A 22651-nucleotide genomic window follows, 5' to 3' on the forward strand; every position below is an offset into this window, starting at 1 on the left:
CTTCATACCCTGGCCCATCCCTAGAGCCAAGTTTGCCCCTGATTGAACTCATTTTACAGACAGAGATGGAGGTGCAAAGAGAGGAAGGAATTTGTCGGAGAACATGCAGAGCATGTGTTTCTAGGAGGCATTAGGTCATCTTATGAAAATGCTGGGTCCACTCCCTGCTCCGGTCCCCAGCTTTGGGTAGTCAATCGCAGAACCCCTAGCCTATCTGTTGCCTCACTCATGCAAGAGAAAGAGGGAGACAGACCTGTACTGCAAGGCTGGAGAGAGAAGATTGGGTAGAAATAGGAATCTAACCAGCCCCATGCATGGAAGACAGTTCCTATTCCATCCCTCTGCTCGAGTGCTCTCTTCCTTTCCTTGTGGGATTTTGGAGCCTGGAGATGTTACTGGAATCTAGAGTGTTCATGGAAGACTTCGTGGAAGAGGAGAGCCCTGCTTGAGCCTCAGTTTTGGGTGCTGGAGGGAGGCAGGGACTAGGGGTTATTAATAGGCCTGGCTGGAGGGGCCCAGGGAGGGTGAATGTGATATAGACACCCAGCACTGTGGTTGGGGAGTACCTGACACCGGAAGGGGAGGGGGCCGGGAACCCAGGGGAGCGCCACCTCCCAAAATAGCCAGAGCAGAAGCCTATATAGGTGGCCACGCTCCCACCAGGCTCACTTCCTGACACGACCTCCCACCAGCCCAGCCTTTCCTCCAGGTTCCAGCCCTCCACCCTCCACCTGAGGTGAGTGGCAGCCACGGGGGCTGGACGAGGATGGAGGGGAGGAGGGGAAGGATGGCCAAACGTCCCTTTCCCCCCCAGAGACACAGGCTGGGCTGGTGACACAGGCTGAGAGGCGGGCAGCCATGGAGTTCAGGGCTAAGAGTACAATTCCTGGGGTCTCCATCCTAACTCTTGGTGTGACCTGAGGCAAATCCCTCCCACTGGCTGAGCCCACCTACAGAACAGGAGGGGTGGAGTCAGACACCTGTGGACTCAGGTGGGGCGGCCCCTGCCTGGGCAGAGGACACAAGAGGAAAGGATATGGAGGCCCGATGGGCTGACCTAACGACATCATTTGATGCTCTGGCTGGGTGGACTATGGCATCGAGTCAATGGGAAGCTTCTGCAACAGGGAGAGATGGAAGAAGCAGGGGGGAAGGATGGGGCCAATGAAGTCCAGCCTCTGCCACAGGGGTCAGTGTTCGGGGACTCCGCGGAAGCCGATCTGAGGCTGAGACACGTGGGACCTGATTGGTATGGTCCTGGGCACTGGCGGAGCCCCATGCAGTGGATCGCTGGACTTGACATTAGTAGACCCGGGGGTGGATCCCTCTGAGCCGCTGCCTTGCTGTGTGTTTTTATGCCACTCGCTGACTCTCTCTGGCCTCAGTTTCCCCACTAGTATAGCATAAGGATCCCTCAGCTGGGGAAGCAGATTTGCCAACAAGGCCCCTGAAATGAGCTGAGCCTGGGGCTTGAGATGATAACACAGAAGCCCAGCATCTCCAAGTTAAAAGGCCAGTCAGGGCAGAAGCAGCAGGGGCAGCGGAGGGGTCCGGGGATGACCTCACACGGTGAGAGATCAGGACAGGAACTGCAGCCTCAGTGCCTTGGAGACCAGCTGGCGGGCTGTCCCCTGAAGGAGCTGACTCACAGAGAAGGGGGCCCACCGGAGCCAGCAGCATCCTAAGGTTCCCAGGAAGGGCAGCCGTCCAACACCGAGCTGAGGGAGACAGTGTCAACAGTGAGTGCCAGGGAACCTGAGCTACAGGGTAGCAGGGCAGCTCTCCCTAGCTCCTCCACCAAGGAGCACTATCTCAGCCCCACCCACCTGCCCACACCTGAAGTCAGAGGGTTGAGAATCCACCACAAAGGCCCACCCGCATACCATCAACAAAGCGGAGGGAGACTGAGGCCCAGGGACGGGGAAGGTCACAACCCAAGGTGACACAGGGATGTACTGCAGCCCCAGATCTTGAACCCAGGGCTCCTGACTCCTTGTCCAGTGCTCTGCACACTTTAGAGACAGCTGGTTGCAGCCTGAACCCTTGGGGAACCGTGGAAAAGACAGCAATGGGTCTCTGGCTGCGTAAAGATCAGGTAGTGTCATGTTACCCAGAGATGAAGCTGGGGCCATAAAACCTGCTTCAGTTGTCTTGGAAGTGTGGTCTGAGGATGGCACCAGCTCCCCAAGCGTGGGCCTTGAAGGTGCACAGTGGGGAAGTACCTTCTGCCACCCTCCCCTCCCCCATACGGTTTATAGGGGCAGGAGGAGTCCAGACCCGCATGATACTCTGGCTCAGGAGACCAGGAAAGCAAGTAGTTAGTGGAGATCCAAGAAGGGTTCTTTGAAAAGTCAGACTATGGAAAAAAAAAAAAAAATCGGTTTCTGTATTCCGAGTTCCTGACCAGACGTGGGATGGGGAACCCGCAGAGGGCCCTAGCAGCACTGGCCTATCCCTGCCACCACCTCCCGGTGGGTCAGGTTTCCAGACCTCAGCGCTCAGATTTTGCAGCATAAATTTGCATCCAGAACAGACAGCGGAGGCAGAGGTAGGAGTGGAGAGAGAATGGGAGTAGGGCCAAGGGGCCCACGAGGGTGTAGACCTGGCCCCTGTCGGTCCAGTATACTCCCCGAAGAGGCCGGACATCCTCGGAGGTGCGCGGATCCCAGACCCTGTGTCGCACCAGGCAGGCGCTTCCTGCTTGCCCTTGACGGCAGGAAAACCCTCCAACTGGGGACGCGGGCGCCCTTTAAATTCCAGAGGTTGCCCCTTCCCCTGGAGCCCTGGCTGCAGTCCCTGGGGTCCCAAGGACCCCCGGCAGGGCGGGGCGGGAGCGGCGGCGGGACCGTGCGCCCGCCCGCTAGCCCGGCCCGCACAGCTCCGCGGCGCGGCTGGACTGAGCCGCGGTGGCTGCACGCCGAGCCCCGCGCCCCCTGGCTCTGCGCCAGGCCGGCGGGCGTGCGCCCGGCGCGCGGCACTGCAGCGCAGGTCATATGAGCAGAAATGATGAGAAAAGCACTTTTTAATCTTTTCGCACTTGCTCTGCCCGCTCAAACAGTTGCAGGATGTCGATGACAGACTTGCTCCACGCTGAAGACATCAAGAAGGCAGTGGGGGCCTTTACCGGTGAGCAGCGCGCTCCCCTCCGCATCCCTCTCCCCTCATCCATCTCCCTGGCCCCTGCACCCCCCTGGGTCCCGCGGCTGGCCAGTCTTCCCCGGCGCTCCTATGCTCACGCCTTCGGCGGGGCGCTAGCGGAGCGTGGAGGAGGGTCCACGGCACTACCCAAACTTGGCCCCGGCGGGACCTGGCGCAGGCAGCGGGCTAGGAGGCCGGGCGCCCTGCCGGACAACCGAAACTCTCGGGCGCCAAAGGCTGGGTAACCGCGCTGCGAGGACTCAGGTCCCGGACCAAGGGCGAAGACCGGGGTGAAAAGCGGGACCTCTGGGTCCTTGTGAGCGCTCGGGGCTTTTCAAGGCACTTGGAGGGGCCATAGGTGCTCATGTTTCTCTCCCCGCGACCCCTTTCCGGAGAGGGCTCTTTCCGCCCAGCTACTCCTTGCTGGTTTCCTGAATGTCCAAGCCCCTTCTCCGGGGCTCAGAGCCCGCCTCGCTCAACGGATCTGCGAGGGAGCGAGATGACCTTCCCCAAGCTGGCGCTCTGCTCTGCTCAGCGCTGCGCACAGAGCATCCTCCGCGCTTGCAACTTCCAGCCTCCTCAGGCACCGAGAGAAGGGAACGGGTCAGTCTCATGTCTCTGAGCTGCCCTGGACTTGAAGGCTTAGCTGCTTAAGTTTCTCCTCCCTCCTGTCTCCCAGATGGGGAAACTGAGGGAGGCGGAGGGTTAGAAACTTGCCCAAGGTCACTTCGCAGGGCAGAAGGGGGATGAGCATGGGGGTCACCTCCAGGTGGTGTCCGCATCCCCCTCCATCTAGTGTCTGAGGTGGACAGAGCAACTTTCCTCCCCTCCAGCCCAGGAAGGATACCTTTACTTGGTCTAAGGTCGTTTACTTTCCCAGGTTATCCTTAAAAAGGAGCTCAGGGTACAGAATATTGAAGGGGGGCTCCCTTCCTTTCTGCTTGGCACTCCATCCCCTGGGCATGAAGCCTCCCTCTCAGAGCCCTGCGATAGCCCACCTACTTCTCCTTGACCCATCTTGTCCCTCTGAGAGGAAACCTAACTGGGAATTCTTGGGGAGACTTCCAGCACCCGCCCCCACTCCCACCGGAATGGATTTCTGCAGCAAAGCCAGGACTTCTGTGTCCTCTCCCTCCTCCTCCTACTATGTGACCTTGAGAGAAACCTGTCCTCTCCGTGTTGATTTTCTGGCCACACAATCCATGGCCAAGAAAAAGGTCATGGCTATGGTGGACCCTCCTCCCCAACAACAGACACACATCATATTCACTCTTCCTCCAATTCCCGTACCCACCCCCACTCAGCCACCACCCAAAAGGCTTCATGGAAACCTCTCTGCCTTCAAATGCTACCCCAACCATTAGCGAAGGGTACAGTGGAAGGTGGAGGGAGTTGGGGAGCCAGGGAGATCCGGGTGCAAGATCCCCTCTGCCGCCCCTGGCTGTGCGACCTTGGTCCAAGCCCCCTCTCCTGGCCTGGACTCCCTCAGCCCTGCCACGGAGCTGTATCTCCTCCATCCCCCAGGAATGGCCCAGCTGTGACACCCCGATTCTCCCACCTTTTCCTAGGACCCTTCTCTGTCCTCATTTTAACACCCTCCTCTCCATCTCCCAACAGCTGTGGACTCCTTCGACCACAAAAAGTTCTTCCAGATGGTCGGCCTGAAGAAAAAGAGCCCGGAGGACGTAAAGAAGGTATTCCATATCCTGGATAAAGACAAGAGTGGCTTCATCGAGGAGGAGGAGCTGGGGTAAACTGAGGCCCACAGGGACCGCCCCGTCTGCGGTTCTGGGGGAGGGAGCGGGATGGGGGTTGGGACACTTGCTTCCAAGTTCTGGTCTGTCTGCCCTGCTCTCTGCTTCCATCACAGAAAAAAACCATCCGCTGTTGCTTCTGGAAGAATAAAATCCTCTGCAGAAAGTGCAACTAACTAGGTTAAATTATAGCCACTTAATATTGCTAATGGAATGAGGCTACTTAATAATTTAATACAAACTGAGAGGCACTTTTTCTCATTGCCTAACACCATAGCCAAGACAGAGAGCGCTCCTTTGAGTATTTCATTGATTTTCATTCCTCTAAAAGCCACTTTCTGCCATCCCGCAGACCCCCGCCCTTCTGTACCAGGATGGTTAGAACAGTTTCTGGGCATGTCATGGGATGCAGAACCAAGCAAGACAGAGAAGGTTATGACTAGGAAAAGGCAAAATGACATCAGCAAAAATCCTCCCCCCATAACCCTCTCGGCCACCTGGCCCACGTCTGCCAACCCAGCTGTGCTTTATGTAACTCTCTGGCCAAGACTGGCTCGAATTTTGTCAGGAAGAGAAGGGGAGGGTGTGGAGAGGGGCCTTTTAAGTAGAGACTTCCCCATCCATCCTGTCTCTGCCCTAAACCATCTCACAAGGGTACCCTTTGTCTAGATCCTGCGCCTCTACCTTCCCATGCCCAATGTGTATGCGCATGTGCACACACATGCAGAGGCTGACTTCTATTTACCCTCCAGGCATCACTTTCTCCAGGAAGCCTCCCTGACTCTTGCCTCCCCCTCGGTGGGATGGATGCACCGTTCAAGCACCGCTTTCCACTTCCCACCATTGCACCCATCACACTGTGTGGCCTCTCTTGGAATACTTGACTTCCTCCCTGTTTTTTAACTTGGCTTCCAAAGACCAGCTCTATGCCCCCATTTCTAGCATGGCCATGGCACAGAGAAGATACCCTCGTATTTGTTTTTTTGACTGAATAAATAAACAAATGCAGGTGCCCTAACGGAACTGAGGGCAACCCTTTGCTGAGGACAGCCTGTCCTTCTCTGCACACCCATCCGCGAAGCCCCATGGTGGGGCTACCTGGCCCAGCACAATGGCATGCATGCTCCCTGCTCATCCTCCTCTTCAAGCCGCCTGCTTCCCCTGTGCAGACGCCAGCCCACCATCCACAAGGTGACTCTCACCTGATTCCCTCCCCCTTTTCTCCCTTTCCTCCTCCAGATTCATTCTGAAAGGCTTCTCCCCAGATGCCAGAGACCTGTCTGTTAAAGAAACCAAGACACTGATGGCTGCTGGAGACAAAGATGGAGATGGCAAGATTGGGGCTGATGGTGAGTACCCGAGACCTGGGCTCATCGTGAATCTTGGGATGTTCGAATGCTAAAAACTCAGAGCTATGTCCCTACATGATGAGAAGGGGAGGGGGAGTCCCGCAGTCCCCAAGATTAGAAGAAAAACGGCAATCCATTAGGTCTAAGAGCTCTGTCATGTAAGCCAGGCAGAGAAAAAAATTGCTATTTTTTCTAGATTTGAACAACCCCAAAGGAATAGATCCTTTTCTCTCTCTCTCTCTCTGCTGTGTAAGGAATCCAGGAGAATTGGGGATATTGTCTAAATTTTGTCTGCACTTCTGCTTGGGTTTTGGTCGCAGCTCTGCCCAAATGGGCTCTGTGACCTTGGGCAGTCTCTCTCCTACTCTGGGCTTCAGTCTCCCATCTGTAACCCAAGGAGATGAGGCCAACTGATACCCCAAGGACCCTACTGGCTCTCACATTCTCAGATTCCAGGGATGGAAATTCTTTATCTCCTCTCCTTCTCAGCATCTTGTCTTGGGTGTCCTGTAACTTCAAGTTTCAAAACCTGTTTTGGCTTCACCCAACTATACCATTCCAACACTGTAGGAAAGCCAGAGGGAAAAAAAAAAAACCAAACAGCTAGCCAGGGATCAGCTTGGAATTAGGAAAAGAAACATCCAGCCTGATTTTGCTTTTCGAGCTTTGCTTTCAGGACAGGCAAGGGGTTGGTGGTCCACCATCCCTCACCCTTCTCCATTCAGATCTATCCAGCATTCACATCCCGGCATCTTTATCTTTCGTAGCACCACAACATCCTTAAGAATCATCTCCATTTTGCAAATGGGCAAACTGAGGTTGAAGGTGCTTGACCTGCTCTGTGAGGTAGGACATAAGTGGGGAGTGAGGATTTAGAACCAGATAGCTCTTTCCTACATGCCACACCACATCTGTGCCAGTCCTAATGATGGTCCTTTCTGCCAGTTTAAAAGGAAACTGTATTAAATGCTTAGGCTCTGGGCCCATGCTGTCTGGGTTCAAATCCCAGCCCAGCCACTTTCTCACTGTGTGATTCGGGGCAATTCAAGCAACTTCTTGGGCCTCAGTTTCCTCATCTCTGAACTAAGGATAATGATGCTTCCTATCTCATTGGATTGTCAGAGGATTACCTGTGTTAATGAGTGATGCGTAAAGAACAGTGGCACAGAGAAGTGCTATATACATGCCTGTTTAATTTTTTTAATAGCAACTAGGTTGTATTCATCCTTTTATACCCAGTATCTAGCCCACACCCAGCCCACACTTAATACACATTGGTTGCTTGAGTATGAAATCTAGCCCCCTGTGCTCTGCGCTCTCTCTGCTCTTCACCAGCTGTGACCTTGACCATCACCTCTCCACACCTAGGTTCCTGCATCTGACAAATGGAGTGCACAGTTTTATCCTAAGACCTGCCTGGGCTCATTGTAAAAATTAAGTGGCTAGAGACACAAAATTGCCTTGGGAAAGGTACAAGGATTCTGAACATGGACATAGTTTATTAAAGTTTTATGCCAGAGATGAGAAAGGAGCAACTCTAACAAGGTCAGAAGCAATGAGTCGCCTGGCCTCCTATTGGCAGCTGCCCTTCTGGGGTCTGGGAAGGAGGGAGGTGGTTTTAAAGGAACCAAAGCAGAGGGTGCTGGAGGGAAATGGGTGGCTGGTTCAGGTGATTACAGTGAATGGCACACCTCCCCACACCCCCATCCTCACCGGGTCACTTATTAGACAGTTCTACCCAGAACCCGGTTCCTGCCATGACCCCAAGCCAAGCCTTTGGACCTCCTTCCCATTTTTATTTGCAGCCAATATGCTACAGCTCAGAAGCCCTAGGCAGGGTCTTCATGGCTGGCTGCCCACAAGCAACCTACACAATGAAGAAAAACCAGGCCAGATCCTGGCCTCCCTCCCTTCCTCCCTCCCTCCTCCCCTGCCCAACTCAGATCTTAAAGCCCTAATTCAACTCTTCCATCAGACCAAAAGGATATTTACTGAGTCGCAAATATCTACAGTGCCAGACAGTGGGGGAGGCAAAGAGGAATTAGACCCACGACTTCCTGGCTGGGCACCTCTGAGCCCTGATTTCCTCATCTACAAACTGGGCATGACAACACATAACTCACTGGGATTTTGTGAGGATTCTCTGGCAGTGTTGGGTGCAGAGCACAGTAAGTGCTCAGTAAACAGCGCCTGTAACACTATTGCTATTCTATCTGCGCAATGCTTACGGCTCAATGATACAGACACAAACCCAGGGTGAATACCAGGCAGAGGCCGGGAGGTGCAGACGAGCTCTGCAAGAGGGAGACAGCAGGCACCGATGCAGACTAGAGACCATGGGCAGGTCTGCCACAGGCCAAGGGGCATGTGGAGGGTGGTCCAGGCGAGGCCTGGGTATCAGTCAGCAAAGGCACTAAGGCTGGGAGGCGTAGGGCATGTTTAGAAAGGGGACTAGAAATTGATTTGCTGAGAGTGGGAGGCAAGAGAGAATGACTGCCAGGGCGAGCAGTGTGTGTCCGGTCCGAAGCTGGACTCTGCATCCATGTCACCTCATGTGACCTTGGGATGACAGAGGACACAGATGCAGATGCAGGAAGAGCGGCTGGCAGGGCCCAAGGTCACACTGGGGCCAAACCCGGGTCTGTCTGCCAGCACAGTCCGGGCTCAGGCTGACCCGGTGAAAGTGTGGGAGTCGGGGCAGAACAGAAGAGAGGGGCGAGAGATGAAATGGGCAACAAGAACAGGTCTCCCTGAGGTGGGGGGGGCCACACCTGGTGCTCTGGAGATGAGAGGATGAAGACACGCATCCCCGCTTCTGCCCCTGTTTCTGGACAGTGACAGGAAGGATGGGTGTGATGGAGCCCAATAAGCAGCGGGATAGGAGAAAGAGCCCTCCGTGGGCCCAGAATTTTCTATTTTAGGCTGCTTTGCTGCCTACTCCCTCTCAAGGCCAAAGGATCTAAGCCCTGTCCACCAGCTGGAGGACGCCTTCAGCTCCCAGTGGGACTTGGGATAATTCATGGAACTTGTCCGTGACCCTCAGGTGCCTGCTCTTAACATCAGCAGTCTGATGACTAGCCAATTCTGGGGTCTCTTCAATCCCTGGGACTCCCCAGGTACCCCAGTGCGTACACCCTCAGACAGAGGGCCAGGTTGGCAGCTAGCTCAGCCGTGTGAACTTGAGTAAGAACAGCAGTGACATCCTAACTCCAAGGAGCCCCCTGTGTGCCACACACTGAGCTTGGCGTTTTACTCATTTCATCTCCCCAGCTTCTTTGAGGATACTACTCCTAGCCCCATTTTACAGATGAGGACACTGAGTCTCAGAGAGGCTAAGGGTTTGCCGAGGAAGAGACAAGGTCAAGATCTGAGTTCGGGTCTGTCTGGATCCAAAGCAAGTGCTCTGTGCTGCCTGCTTCATTTATTCATTCATTTCAAGTCAAAAGGCATCTACCATAGATGACTTTAGTTATTGACTTATTGCTTCCTCTGGGATGGATGTCAGCTCCACAAAAGCAGGAACTTTGTTTGGTTCAACTCTGACCCCAACACCTAGAACAGAGCACATAGTAGGGGCAAAAGAAAAGTTCAATAAACGAATGAATGAATGAATATGTGTCCAGCGTGGGGATACAATGACGAGGAAGTGTGGTATTTAGGGAGCGGTCCTCAGGCTAAGGGTAGAGACCCATTTTGGCTGCGGGCTTGCATGTAGCAGGTGCTTGGGGCTTCCAGAACCAAGGGTACTGCCTCCATCTTTAGCTGCTTGTCCTTCTGAAGGTGAGTGATATTTACCAGGTCCTTAAGGATCCCAGATTGATGAGAGTGGATAGAAAGACAAAGTTCTAATTATAATCCTTTGCATTCCTGTCTCTCAGGAAAAGAGATGGGAGAGTAAAGTCAAGGAAGCTTCCTTACTTTTTGGAAGCTCAACAACTTTTATAGATATGGTCAATTGATTCTCGACAGCCACCTTTGAAAGCCTGGTACAGAGCTGGTAAAGGGGAGAGTTAAAGTAGAAAAGGAAGGAGAAGCTGAGCAGAAATGGAAGGTGCCCCCAAACTCAGGCATCAGTAACAGGCGAGACTAGGAAGTGTCAGGTTCCTTCTTAAGTATTTGTCCTCCCCCACCGTGGGTCTCCAGCAGCACTCAGCCCACAACACAGATGTCTGGGCCTCATCCTCAGGGTTTCTGCTTCCTTAGGTCCAGGGTAGAGCCCAAGCGTTTGCATTTCTACTGCGTTCCCACATGGCGTTCACGGTCCGGGGACCACACTTTGAGTACCACTGCCTTGTGATCATCCTAGAAAGTAGATGCCATCACTCTTCCAGTTTACGGATGAGGAAACTGAGGCACTCAGTGGTTAAGGAGCATGCCCAGCCTCACTCAATAGCAGAGTCAACACTGAGACTCAGAGATCCCCGCAGGACCCTCTGCCACCCTGCGTGCATCCACAGTCTAGGTTCTCTGTACCCAATCCCTGCTCGCATGGATGGGCAGGCTGATGAGAAGAGTGGGCACCATTCGTGGGCACTTCCTTCAGGCCTCACAACAGCATCCCAAGATGTGCCCTCACTGTACAGACAGGGAAGGGAAGGGAGTACAAACCAAGGCCCAGGGAAGTGGGTGGCTTACCCAGGATCACACAGCTCCTCAGGACTGGGGACCTGCTGCCAGCCTCCACACTCTCTCACCAGCATTCCCCTGCCCCACACTGTAAACAGGAACTGCATACCCCATATACAGACACCCACACGCAGCAGTCCTAGTTAGTTTCCTGAAACCTGGTCCCAGTGGCAGATCCCAGTTTCCTACACTTCAGGCATGGTCCAACTCAAGAGCCCATGGTTTGCTTTTTGCTTCCATGGCTGAAAAATTTAGTCACAACGATTGCCTGACCCTTGCAGGTGGTTTCACGTGCCTGAAGGCACTTGCCTTTTCTTCTTCCTCCTGGCAAAATCTGTTCTCTTTTATCCTTAAGTAGCCTATTTAATGTGGGAGGTGAGAGGGAAGGAGTAAGCCCTCAGGCTGAAAGTCCTGAAGTCAGGCAGAAAACACAACCTGTAGAGTGTGAGTTACCGGCAGTGTGAATAGTCAAACCTTTTCCCCTCTCTGGGCATCCATGTCCTCATCCCAAAGCGGGGATAAAAATAACCACTTTCAAAAACTGTTGTGAGAGTTAAGTGAGTACTCTGGAAATGATTCTTTTCCTCTTGTTTCACGTGCATTTTCTTGTGAGTGCTAAGGCACTTCAGTCGTGTCTGACTCTGCATGACCCTGTGGACTGGAGCCCACCAGGCTCCTGTGTCCATGGGATTCTCCAGGCAAGAATACTGGAGTGGGTCACCATTCCCTCCTCCAGAGGATCTTCCCAACCCAGGGATCAAACCTGCATCTCTTATAAGCTACCTCAAAATCCTTCGGAAATAGTGGAACGCCCACCCTCAAAGGAAATGAAACCAAGTCTGAGACGGGAAGAAAGTGAGAAGGACAAAAGGAAAGTCCTGCCCGCCTCCCTGTAATTCCAGCCCTCCAGCCCCCACGGGGTTTGATTTCCAAGGCAGGCAGGAGGTGCACACCAGGGCCAATCCGCAGCCTTGATGGCAGAGCCCCAAGGCGTGCAGTGTTTTGTCCTATTTCATTGCCTCCTCATCCGGGCTCAATACAGTCTAGGGGACAGAGTTTGTGATCCCCAGTGAGAGATGTGAAAACAGGCCCCGCAGATGTGAAGTGTCAAAGTCACATAGCAAGCCCTTGGCCGAATGGAACCTGGGTGTCCTGACTCAGCCACTCCCTCCACCAGGCTGAGCTGGGACATTCGAGTTATAAATGGTTTCTGTGCTTAGCAAGATGCTTGCTTTTATTCCCGTGTGCACTCTCCCTAACTCCCAGCCTTATGCTGCACTAGATAAGATTTAGCCAAGGGAGGGCAGGCAGCACTTCTTATATAATCGCCCTCCTGCCAAAAGGAACAGCAGCGAGGGGAGAAAGAAAGATGTCCCCTCTGCTGGCCCTGGAGGTTACAGCTTAATTCAGAACTCAGGGTCTTTCCATTCCAACCTCTGAGAAAGAGACGCATCCTGCCATGAGCCAGGCCTGAGTTATAATCTTCCTGGCTGAGTGAGGCTCGGCCTCAGTTTCCCTGTAAGTAAAATGGGGATAAGAAAGCTGGTGAGGATGAAGTGGGACGGCTCCTAGGGTGGTGTCTGGCTCAGAGGGCGCCCCCAGCACTGTTCACCGATTCTTCACTGCCTTCCGCCTTGACCTCGAATGACCCAGCCTCCCCGTCCTCCTCCGGGGTGGGAAAGTGATCCCTGTTTGAAATACCGATTTATAAGAAACCCAGCCCAGGAGCTATTTAGAGGCGAGGTGATAAACCAGAGGCCTGCCTTCATCCTGCTCTTCACGACAGAGGGGAGGAAAGCATCTTCCAGGCGCTGACTCAAAGTTCGTCTCACTTTCCCCTCAGGCTATCAGCGGGTGCTTCGCTCACCTGTCAATAGCTTCTAATTTTGTCCAACCCCCACAGCGCAGGGACCTGGGACAGACCTAATTAGGCTAATTTGAGTTTCAGAAGGGAAAGGAGAGGACTGAACCCGCCCATCCTCTGACCCTTTGCCTGCTCCCTCCCCTGCTCACCCCCACCTTGCCTCTCTTCCTGATCAGATGGTGAGGACACCAGCTAGGTGCTCCCCCCTCCTCACCCCTCCGGCCTCAGGTGAGGTTTCCTTGGCAAAGGTAGGGATGTACCTGAATTCCTATGGGAGGAAGGACTCTGGATGTCCCCCCTGCCCAAGAACCACTGTACCTCCTGTGGTCCTCACTGTCACCCTACGAGGAGATACTCTCAGTGTCCCCATTTTACAGGTGCAGAAACTGAGGGGCAGAGAGTGAGTGTCCGTGGACAGGCATATGAGGGATGGGACCCTAACTCAGATGGGATAGACAGTGTCAGAAACGTGTATCACATCGGTGATTTGCTCTTTGGGCTTCCTGTGTCCTCTGTCTGTTTCCATCTTTCTGTCTTAGTCTCAGGATTTTTGTGATTACGGTTGTTATTTCAAAGCCCCAACCTGTTCCAGTGGTGCTGAGGAGATCCATGGAACTAACATTTATACAACATCTCCTATATGCCAGGCATCTATATTTTCTCATCGGGTCTTCCCAAGAGCTGTGCAAGTAGATGTTATCATACCCATTGTATACATGAGAAAACTGAGGCTCGGAGAGGTAAGGTAGTGACCTAAGGCCACCCAGCCCGGCCAGGATGTGATGGAACAAGATTCAGACCCAGCTTCCAGGATTGTTGGAAGGTCGTCGGCAGGTGCCAGATGGGACAGGAAATGGCGGGGGCCGGGGTGGGGGCAGCTAAGAAATAAAGGTGATGGGGCCATCTGTGGTGTCACCCGCCCCCCCACACCCCCTTGCCGGGCAGCAGCCAGGCGTTTCATGGGCTTGGTTTTAAAGTAGCTGGAGCCGTAGAAGCATCCTTTTTTTTTCCCCCTCGGGGTGTGTGGGATCTTTACTCCCCAACCAGAGATCAAACCAGCACCCCCTGCATTGGAAACCTGGAGTCTTGACCACTGGACCACCAGGGAAGTCCTGGAGCTATAGGAGCATCTTGATAATAACAGCCACCAAATGCTGCGTGCTAGCTACAGATCAAGCCAGTGATAAGGGCTTTAGAGCTGCTTCCTCTGAACAGCCCAAGGAGCCACACTTTACAGATGAGGAAACTGAGGCACAGTGAGGTGAAGCACCTAGTCCCAGGTCACAGAAGCAAGAAATGGGAGTTGAGGGTTGACGCCCAGCTCCTGTGCTCCACACTCCGGAGCGGAGCTGGAAAGGTGTCTTCTAGACCCAAGGCTGCACAAATGAGAAAGCCCAGACCCGGCAGGGGGAGGTGTCCTGTCCAGGGACATGAGTGAAGGCAGAACAGCCCAGACCCCGTCCTCTGACGCCCATCCCCATGCCAGCCTCCTACTGCCAGCTCTTGACCTGGACTTTACAGTCTTCGTAGGCTTGACTGTTTTTCTCTCAGGAGAGACCTGGATGTTTTAGAGGAGACGTTTTGATAGGAGGGCTATTAGTTAATTGGCTGGTTCCTAAGAGCTCTGCCCTGAGAGAGGTACAAAAGGAACAGAAGAGGTGACCCCTGCCCTCTATTTGTCTCCCAAGTGCTCTGGGGCCAGTTCCGGGAGGACAAAATTAGAATCCTGTGTTTTCTGCAAAAAGCCAGGGCATGTGCTATTGTGACACCCTGACTGCTTCATGGGGGATCCCAGACGTCTGTTTTTAGAGGCTTTTGAAAACCTCTCGGGTCAAAAACATCTCCATAGTCAGGCTCCAAAATGTCAGACGTTCTCCCGCTGGAGGGCCCTGTGGCCAGTGTCCCCCGGTCCCCTTCACGCTGACTGCCCCAGATGCCATCTGATGTGAAGGTGAGAGTCAGGCTCTTTGCTGAGGAGCAGCCAAGAACCTGTAATTTCTAGGGTGAAGGTTGGAGGTGGCGTAGATGGAGGTCAGGAAATGGAAAGGACCAATTACCCCTCTTGACAATTACCCCATGAGCAGGTGATGGTGGACAGACTCATGTCTCCTTTATCCCAGAACAGAGCAATTCAGTGCCCAAGGACAGGCTTTGCGGGCTCCAGCCAGTTTTTCAGATCAAATGGCAGGTTGAAGCTAGAGAGATTTCATGCTTCCATCCGATGTGAGATACTAGCCTTCTCAGGAATGGCCTCTCTACCTTCATGTAGGGGGTGTTCCTGAGACCACAGCCAAACCCCTGCTTCTGTCCCTTCTATGCTGCGTGACCTTGACACTTGACCTCTCCAGGCCTCCACTTCCCCATCTATAAAATGGGAATCATCCCACTCGCCTCCTGGGGCTGTTGGGAGAATTATATGCCAAAAGTCAGTACTTGTTGAACACCTAAGGAGGACTCATGATCCATGCCATCCATTCATCCATCTGTCCACCCATTTGGCATTGTTGACAGGCGCCTGCTGGGGGCCAGGTCTGTTCTGTTGCTAGGAGAGTTGTGAGCAAGAGAGACAGCGCCCCCTGACTCCCGGGGGTTTACACTGTGGTAGGGGGAGACTGAAAGAAATAAGCAATTACATAAGTAAGATAATTTCAGAGAGTGATAAGTACCATGAAGTAAATAAAAAACGGCTAATATGACAGTCATGGGGTGGCGATATTTGAGCTGGTGCCTGTGTCACTCTAGACCCAGGTCAAAGTAGGTCGGAAACCTCCAGGGTAAAGAGGGAAGTTTGAATCCTGTCCTCTGTGCGATCTTGGTCATGCAACTGGACTGCGGCCTCAGTTTCCCCACCTATAAAATGCAGACAAAAGCCTCTCTCCCACGGAGGAAGTGAGAACTTAATGAGATGATAAATGCAAAACTGCTTCTCACGGAGGTGATAAAAATAAGAATTCTTAAATTCTATAAAAATGGGCAATATTAATCAAAGTACTAATGGTAAAAGATATCTTGGGGCTTCCCTGGGGGTCCAGTGGCTAAGACACTGCACTTTCAATGCAGGGGGCACAGGTTCAATCCCTGGTCAGGGAACTAAAATCCCACAGGTCTCATTGTGCAGCCAAAAAAAAAAAAAACATTTCAAAAGAACCACCTGCCTTAGTGGGGTGCTGTAGGTTCAGAGGAGCCCCTGGTGAGAAAGCGGACACTTTGATGCCTGGACTGTGGGAGGAATTTTTAGTGTTTGATGATGGGTTCCATTCCTGACATTCACTGTGATCCCTTAGCCCGCCATCCTGAGGGTTTTCAGGATGAGCAGGAGAACTCTCCCCCTCTCTCACCTTGATTTGATCCCCAGGCCCCCTCCTCCAGGCCACCTGCCTTTCCTGGCCTCAGGGACTAGCTGGGGGCAGGAGAGGGTGGTGTCCATTTCCCAGGTCAAATCCCGAAAAGATGAGGCGCCCTCCACTTGGCGGGGTCAGTGGCACGTCACTTCCATGATGACAGCATGTGCTGGTTTGGGTGGTTTTGTCTTTTCACTTGGCGATTTTTTAAATCCTTCTAACTTTGTAGGTCCAACAATAGCCCAGCATCCCCAGTGATAACATTTTACATAACCATGTGCATTGAAGAAACTACCCTGGGAGGTTTTCACAGTAGGTTTCATACCAAGCCTGGGGAGGACAGGACAAACCTCAGGGGAGCCCCAGATACCTCTTGTAGCCTTTTTGAAGCCACTTCACATTCAGTTTTTTGTTTGTCTCTCACTAGGAATTGTTACCACCCTCTCCCTTCACTCCAGCGCCAGACTGGAGAGCGGACGCCCAGCAAACAGGGCCAGCCTGAGCCTCAAAGTCTAGTTCTCAGTCCCCACCTGTGCTGTCCCCACATCACACCTGCATTTCCAGAGGTGACGGGGCCTTACCTGAGGGTCCCCCGGTGTCTGGCAGGCTGGGGACATGGCATCTCAGAGACACATATTGGAGAGGGTGGCCAACTCCTCTCTTCTCTCGTTTCTTGGAGAGAAAAACAACAGGGAAGACTCTCCTAAAGTAAACCTTCCAAATAAAGGTCTCAGAAGACCTGGCTGCTGAACAGAACCCCTACTGAGCAGCACATGGGACCCCACAGTTGAGAACACATGGAGCGGGGAGGGTAGGGAAGCTGCCAGAAGGGGCTGAGGCCTCCTGTGCACCTCACCTCTCTTCTGACGGCCTCTGAGTTAGAAGCAGAGCTGTCTTTTACAGAGGATGCTAGTGGGGCTCAGAGAGGCTCAGCATCTTGTCTAAGGTCACACAGCCCACAGGGGGAAGAGCCAGATTTGGGGGCCCAGGCCTCTCTAGCTGAGCTTGTCTTATCATGCAGGAGGCCAGTCCAGCATGACTACTGAGTCTTCCCCAAATACACACCATTGCTTCCTGCTCTCTGAGACTGGACCCCTCCCTCTGCTTTCTCCTATGGGAATCCTGCATCTGCTTATATGCCTATATCAAAAGCCACCTTATCTCTGAGGGTTTTGTTGATGCCTTAAATAGAAGGCACCTCTTCTTACTGGGAACACAGGGTCTCTGTGCCTCTCCCATCTTTTCACAAACACATGTGGTCCCCTCGGTGTCAGATGCAGAGCCAAGAGGTGGGACGGAGGAAGCAGCCTGAGAGGGCTGCAGGCTTACGGTCCAACGCAGGAAGCAGACAAGTGAATAAGCAAGAATAGACTCAGAAGTATTCCGAGAGTGGTGAGTGCTGTGAAGCTAATAAATAAATGGCTATAGCAAAGAGGATCTCATTAGGGGTGGGTCACTGCTTGTACCAGAAGGGTCAGAGAAAGCCCCTTGAGAGGTGACACTTGAGCTAAGACCAGGTGAGTGAGAAGCAGCTGGCCGTGAGGCAGCCTGGAGAATGTACCAGGCAACAAGAATGGCAGGTGCAAAGGTCCTGGGGTGTGAATGCCTTCGGCATGCTTGAGATTCAGAGAAAAGGCCAGCAGCATTCCTGATATCATCTTCTTGCACTTCCTATGGTGCAGGGACCATCTTGGACTCCCCTGCACCTCCCCTCACCTGGTTTCCCCATCCTTTGTTCATTTTAATGGAGTTGGATTCACTAGAAAGATGTCTGATTGCCCCCTGGTGCCAACACTGGTCTCTCTCTGACATCCTTAATATTAAGGCAAAGCAGGGCCAATGTGCACTGCTGGGGAAGGGGGTGACCACCGTGGACTGGCAGGCAAGCCCACATGGAGGGGTCTGGATCCCAGAGCTTGAATCCTCAGCCACTTATTACCTGGAGTCACTGAAAAGTCACTTCTGCTCTCTGGTCCTCAGTTTGCCTCTCTGTAAAATGGGGATGATAACTCCCAGTTCCCTAGTGTTTGTGATGATTAAATGAGGAGCTGTGTGAGACACGGTGGCGCTATTGGTTAAGAACCCGCCTGCCAGTGCAGGAGACATAAGAGACACAGGTTTGATCCTGGGTCAGGAAGATCCCCTGGAAGAGGGCATGGCAACCCACTCCAGTATTCTTGCCTGGAGTATCCCAGAGGAGTCTGGCGGGCTACAGTCCATGGGGTTGTAAAGCCTGAATATGACTGGAGCAACTTAGCATGCATGCATGTGAGATAGAGCCCAGCTCATTCTGAGCACCAGGACGCGCTCACCCCTCTGAGCTGTCTATAGAAGTCAGATGGTTGGTCTCCTCCAGGGTCTGGCTTGGTCCCCCAGAAGAGGAGGAGCACACAGTTGTTTCTGAACTTGGCTGTTCACCAGAATCACCTTTTGACAAATAAAATAATTCATCTCTCCCCAGACCTTCTGAGTCAAAAATTCTGTAGCAAGGGCCTGGGACTCTATGTATTCTGAAGATTCTGCTGGTGACCCTCATGGGCTAAACCAAGGGGCTAAGAAAGAGCTCAGAAGAGGAGCTAAAAACCAAGTGCTAAGAAAGAGATCTGAAGCCTGGCTCTGCTTCTTCCTAGCCGTGCGACCTCTTAGACCTTGCTGGATTCTGAGCCTCTGTTTCCTCTCTGTAGAATGGGAATAATGATAAAAATATATCATGGGAGTTTTGTCAGCTAAACAAGATGTTGTATATAAAGCACGTAGAAAACTGACTGGTATGTGATAAACATTCAGAAAACTATCATGGCTGTTATTATTGTAATTAGTATTACTAATAATCTGTGGGTGACAGGACATCGTGACGCAAAAGATATGGTAGGTGCATCATTTCCCATCTCACCTCATTCATTCACTCATTCATCCCCATGCTCACTCCCTCCACCACTCCAGCTCTTTCTTCTGCAGCATATTCGAGAATCAAGAGAAAACACCATGGGTGGGGGGGTTCCCCATGGTCAGGTCCCGGCCAATATCCCAGGCCATGGTCCCCCTCTGACTCACCTCTGTCATTTTCTTTTGCAGAATTTTCCACTCTGGTGGCTGAAAGCTAAGAGGCTCTGACTGCCCAGGTCTTGCTCCTCTCTGCCCTGAACACCCGATCTCAGCCCCTCTCACCACCCTCCTGCCTTTCTGTTCAGTTTGTTTATGTTATTTTTTACTCCCCCATTCCCTGTGGCCCTCGAATGACACCAATCTTCTGGAAAATGACAGAAAAACAATAAAGGCTGTACCAATCAGATTCTGCTGCTGAAGGATCCAGGCCTGGTAGGGTGTGGATCCTCCTTTGACTTTCCAGGTAGGGATGGGGCAGGATATAGACAGAAAAATGAAATGGAAGAGAAATTTACTGAGACCCTCCTCTGCCTTTGGTACATGGCTTGCCCATTCGTCGCTGAACCCATCCATCAGGTAATTGATGAAACTCCCATTTAATAGATGCAGAAACTAAGCCTTGGAGAGGAAAGTGATGCGTCTAGATCCACACAGCTAGGACCTATGGACAGATGGATGGATGGACAGATGGATGCTCATTGTGACATCTTTGGTTACAATGATAGAGACCCAACTCAAAGTGATGCAGGCAAAAAAGGAAGAAAAAACGAAGACTTGGTTATGTTCCTGAATAGTTCAGGGTCACACTTTCAGGAACAGCTGAATCAAGGAACTCAAGGGATTTCATCAGGATTAAGTCCTTCTTCCCCCATCTCTGAGCTCTGGTTTTCTTCCTGCTGAATTCATTATCAGGCAGGCTCTCCCTCCTGATGGCAAGATTCCTCCAGTAGCTCAAGGTGTACATTTAGTATCAGTTTTTTAAAAAGAGCTTCTCTTTTACAATCACTCCATCAGAAGGCCCCAAATTTAGTCCTATTAATCCCAGCAGCTCCTATTTACTGAGCACTTACTCTGTGCTGAGCCGTTTACATGATTCTATCTGTACAACAATTAAGCGGGGACCATTATTCTCTCCATTGTACAGGTGAGGAAACTGAGGCACAGGGAAGTTATTGGATTGGCCAAAAAGTTCATTTGGGTTTCTTCTGTGACATGTTATGGAAAGACCTGAGCAAAATTTTTGGCCAGCCCAATACATGTTTGCCTAAGATCTCAGTGTGAGTAAGTGGTGGGGTCAGGACCCCAAACCAGCAGCCCCCTCCAGAGCCTGCATCCCTCCTTGGACCAATCACCACAACCCAAAGGATGGGAGCCCCATCCTGGATGGGGCCCACCTATGGACACAGAAAGCTCATGGCTGGAGAAGGATCAGGAGAGAGGTCCCAGTAGAAGTCAGAAGAGGGGAGGGAAGCTGGGTGAGCAGACACGGCAGTGATCCTGCAGAGTGACTCTGCTCTTCCCCACAGCAGCCTTGGGGTGGGAACCGCAGCCGTGTTCTTGCCCGTGTCGGGTCTCCAGACCTGGTACCCAGCGGCATCTGCCGACCCTCCCCCTGGGCCCTGCATTGTTGCCCTGGGCGGGGCTGTCAGGGAGGGCTCTCACTGAAGATGGGGCACAGGCAGGCCACCCATCAGGATCCAGGCTGAGAGTCGGACAGGTGATGGGTGAGCTTCCTTCCATATTGACAGTGGACAGAGGCAGCACACCCAGGCCTGGAAGGGCCAGAACCAGGAACTGCACCAAAACAGTGGCAAGCCCCAGAGGTCCACCTAACCTGGGGCTCAGCCTGGGGTTAGGCCTCAGGGGCTGAGAAGGCAGCAGCTGAGGTCAAGTGGTGGGAAGTGGGCCTGGGTGAGCCAGAGTGTGTGAGAGTGTATGAGTGGGCAGCCATGACGACACGTGTGCGCACATGCTCATGACAACAGTCAGGACCTGGGAGACCCAGGTTTCCATGTGAAGTCTAGCGGGGCCCAATTTTGGACCCTGAGGACAGGGCTGATGAAGAGGGGCCCCCCTATACATCACCCATGTGGAATGCAGGAGGGGGGGGCTAGGGAGTGGAGCATCTCCACAGAAACCAGTGCAGGGCTCCGTGAGAAAGACACTTGGGTCAGGAACAGTGACAGCTGCCACTGCCCGCTGGCCTGGGTGGCCCTGAGCGCCTCTCACCCTGCACCCAGACGACCACCCACACATCATGATGTCCCCCAGGGTGTAACGTGGTGCAGCCGCCAAGCCTGTCCTTTTGAGCCTCTTAGGAGACACAGGACTTTGGCTCCAGGGGCCTGTCTTGGAAAGGATTTGCTTAGAGCCTGACCAGGACAAGGTGAGGACAAGGTGGGGGTACCCTGCGGGGGCAGGAGACAATGGTGTGGTCAGAGGAGGTGTCATGACAAGTGACACTGACCCCCACTATCAATCGCTAAGCTCCCCTCCCTCCTGCTTCTGCATCGGTCTTGGTTTGGCCCATATCCATCGCCCTGGCAGCCACCGCCTCAGTCCAGGCCTGATCATGGGCATGGCAGGGACACGACTCCACGGAGCCACGTGGCCTAATTCTCACACTCATGAAGAACCTCTGATCAGCACATTAGGCATCTCTTCCAATGACGCCATTTTTCCAGTTGCTATTGGTAACTCAGGTTTGGCGTTTTTATAGCGGGGACCTTTCCTGGAGAAGGCAATGGCAACCCACTCCAGTACTCTTGCCTGGAAAATCCCATGGCTGGAGGAGCCTGGTGGGCTGCAGTCCATGGGGTCGCAAGGAGTCAGACACGACTGAGCAACTTCACTTCACTTTACAGTACGAGCTGCTTTCAGTGAGACTCTGAGAGATGCTGGTGGGAGCTCCCCTGGTCACTGGACCACCGCGTGGCCTCCTACTCACTCTCCTGACCTCCTCTCCCCTCCCCAATCCATTCTCCACCCAGAGCCCCCAAGTGCCCTTTCCAAGCCAGATCAGGCTACATAGTTCCGCTTAAAACTGTCCAGTTTTAAAAACTGGACAAAAACTCCACCTATTTTATTTATAATTTTGTAATATATTTAGAATAAAATATTTCACAAATCATTTTTATAAAATAAGAAGCCCAGTCCAGCCATCTGTGTCCCCAGGGATGGCCCAGCCTCCCACTCCCCACCCCTGTCCTCCATCTTTTCCTTCTCCCTCCAAACTGGTCCCTCAGCCTGGACCATTCTGCCCTCCTTGCCCCTCTTTCCCTGGCTCAGTCCTCTTCATCCTCAGGAAAACCACCCGGATGATGCCCCCAGCTGAGATCAGAGCCCATAAACTGCCCCCATTACAGGTGTAGTAGGGGTGGGGGGAATGTGACCACCTAATTCACAACCAAGTGTCCCAGAGATTGTAAGATGTCAAGAATATGTTTGTGGAGTTTCCTGCTGGATCCCAGGGCCTGGCACATAAAAGGTGGCATGATGTGGATATGGCCACATGGCCAGTGACTCACTCAAGGCCACATAGAAGTGCAGAGCAGAAAGAGGACTTGAATTCATCTCCCACCTTCCCACCCTTCCATGGTACAAGTGGAAGTCCTCCCTGCTCAGCATCCTCCTGGCCTAGGCTGAGTGTCACCAGCCTCCAACCACCCATCATCCATTCCAACATCTCATCAT

The 22651-nt window shown here is 52.9% G+C and overlaps 1 protein-coding gene, 1 long non-coding RNA gene and 1 other non-coding gene across 5 annotated transcripts in view; 2 read left to right on the forward strand and 1 right to left on the reverse strand.

Moving 5' to 3' along the window:
- The window catches only part of LOC122680642, a 54172-nt gene that overhangs the window by 20465 nt on the left and 11056 nt on the right, over positions 1–22651 (reverse strand). The window lies entirely within an intron of this gene.
- PVALB (parvalbumin) lies at positions 667–19364 on the forward strand. 3 transcript variants are annotated; one of them, XM_043882255.1, is made up of 5 exons: positions 667–736; positions 3059–3126; positions 4756–4888; positions 6132–6241; positions 19148–19364. In XM_043882255.1, exons 2-5 carry the CDS (start codon positions 3066–3068, stop codon positions 19174–19176), a joined length of 333 nt encoding a protein of 110 aa, XP_043738190.1. In that variant the 5' UTR covers positions 667–736; positions 3059–3065; the 3' UTR covers positions 19177–19364. The 3 variants fall into 3 exon arrangements, with proteins under 3 accessions (XP_043738190.1, XP_043738191.1, XP_043738189.1); XM_043882256.1 differs by lacking the exon at positions 667–736 and adding an exon at positions 2531–2548; XM_043882254.1 differs by lacking the exon at positions 667–736 and adding an exon at positions 2636–2654.
- TRNAE-UUC lies at positions 15749–15821 on the forward strand. Its single transcript has one exon. It is a non-coding gene; the product is annotated as a tRNA-Glu (tRNA).

Source organism: Cervus elaphus, chromosome 22 (genome assembly GCF_910594005.1).
Source record: "Cervus elaphus chromosome 22, mCerEla1.1, whole genome shotgun sequence".
Classification (NCBI taxonomy): Eukaryota; Metazoa; Chordata; class Mammalia; order Artiodactyla; family Cervidae; genus Cervus; species Cervus elaphus.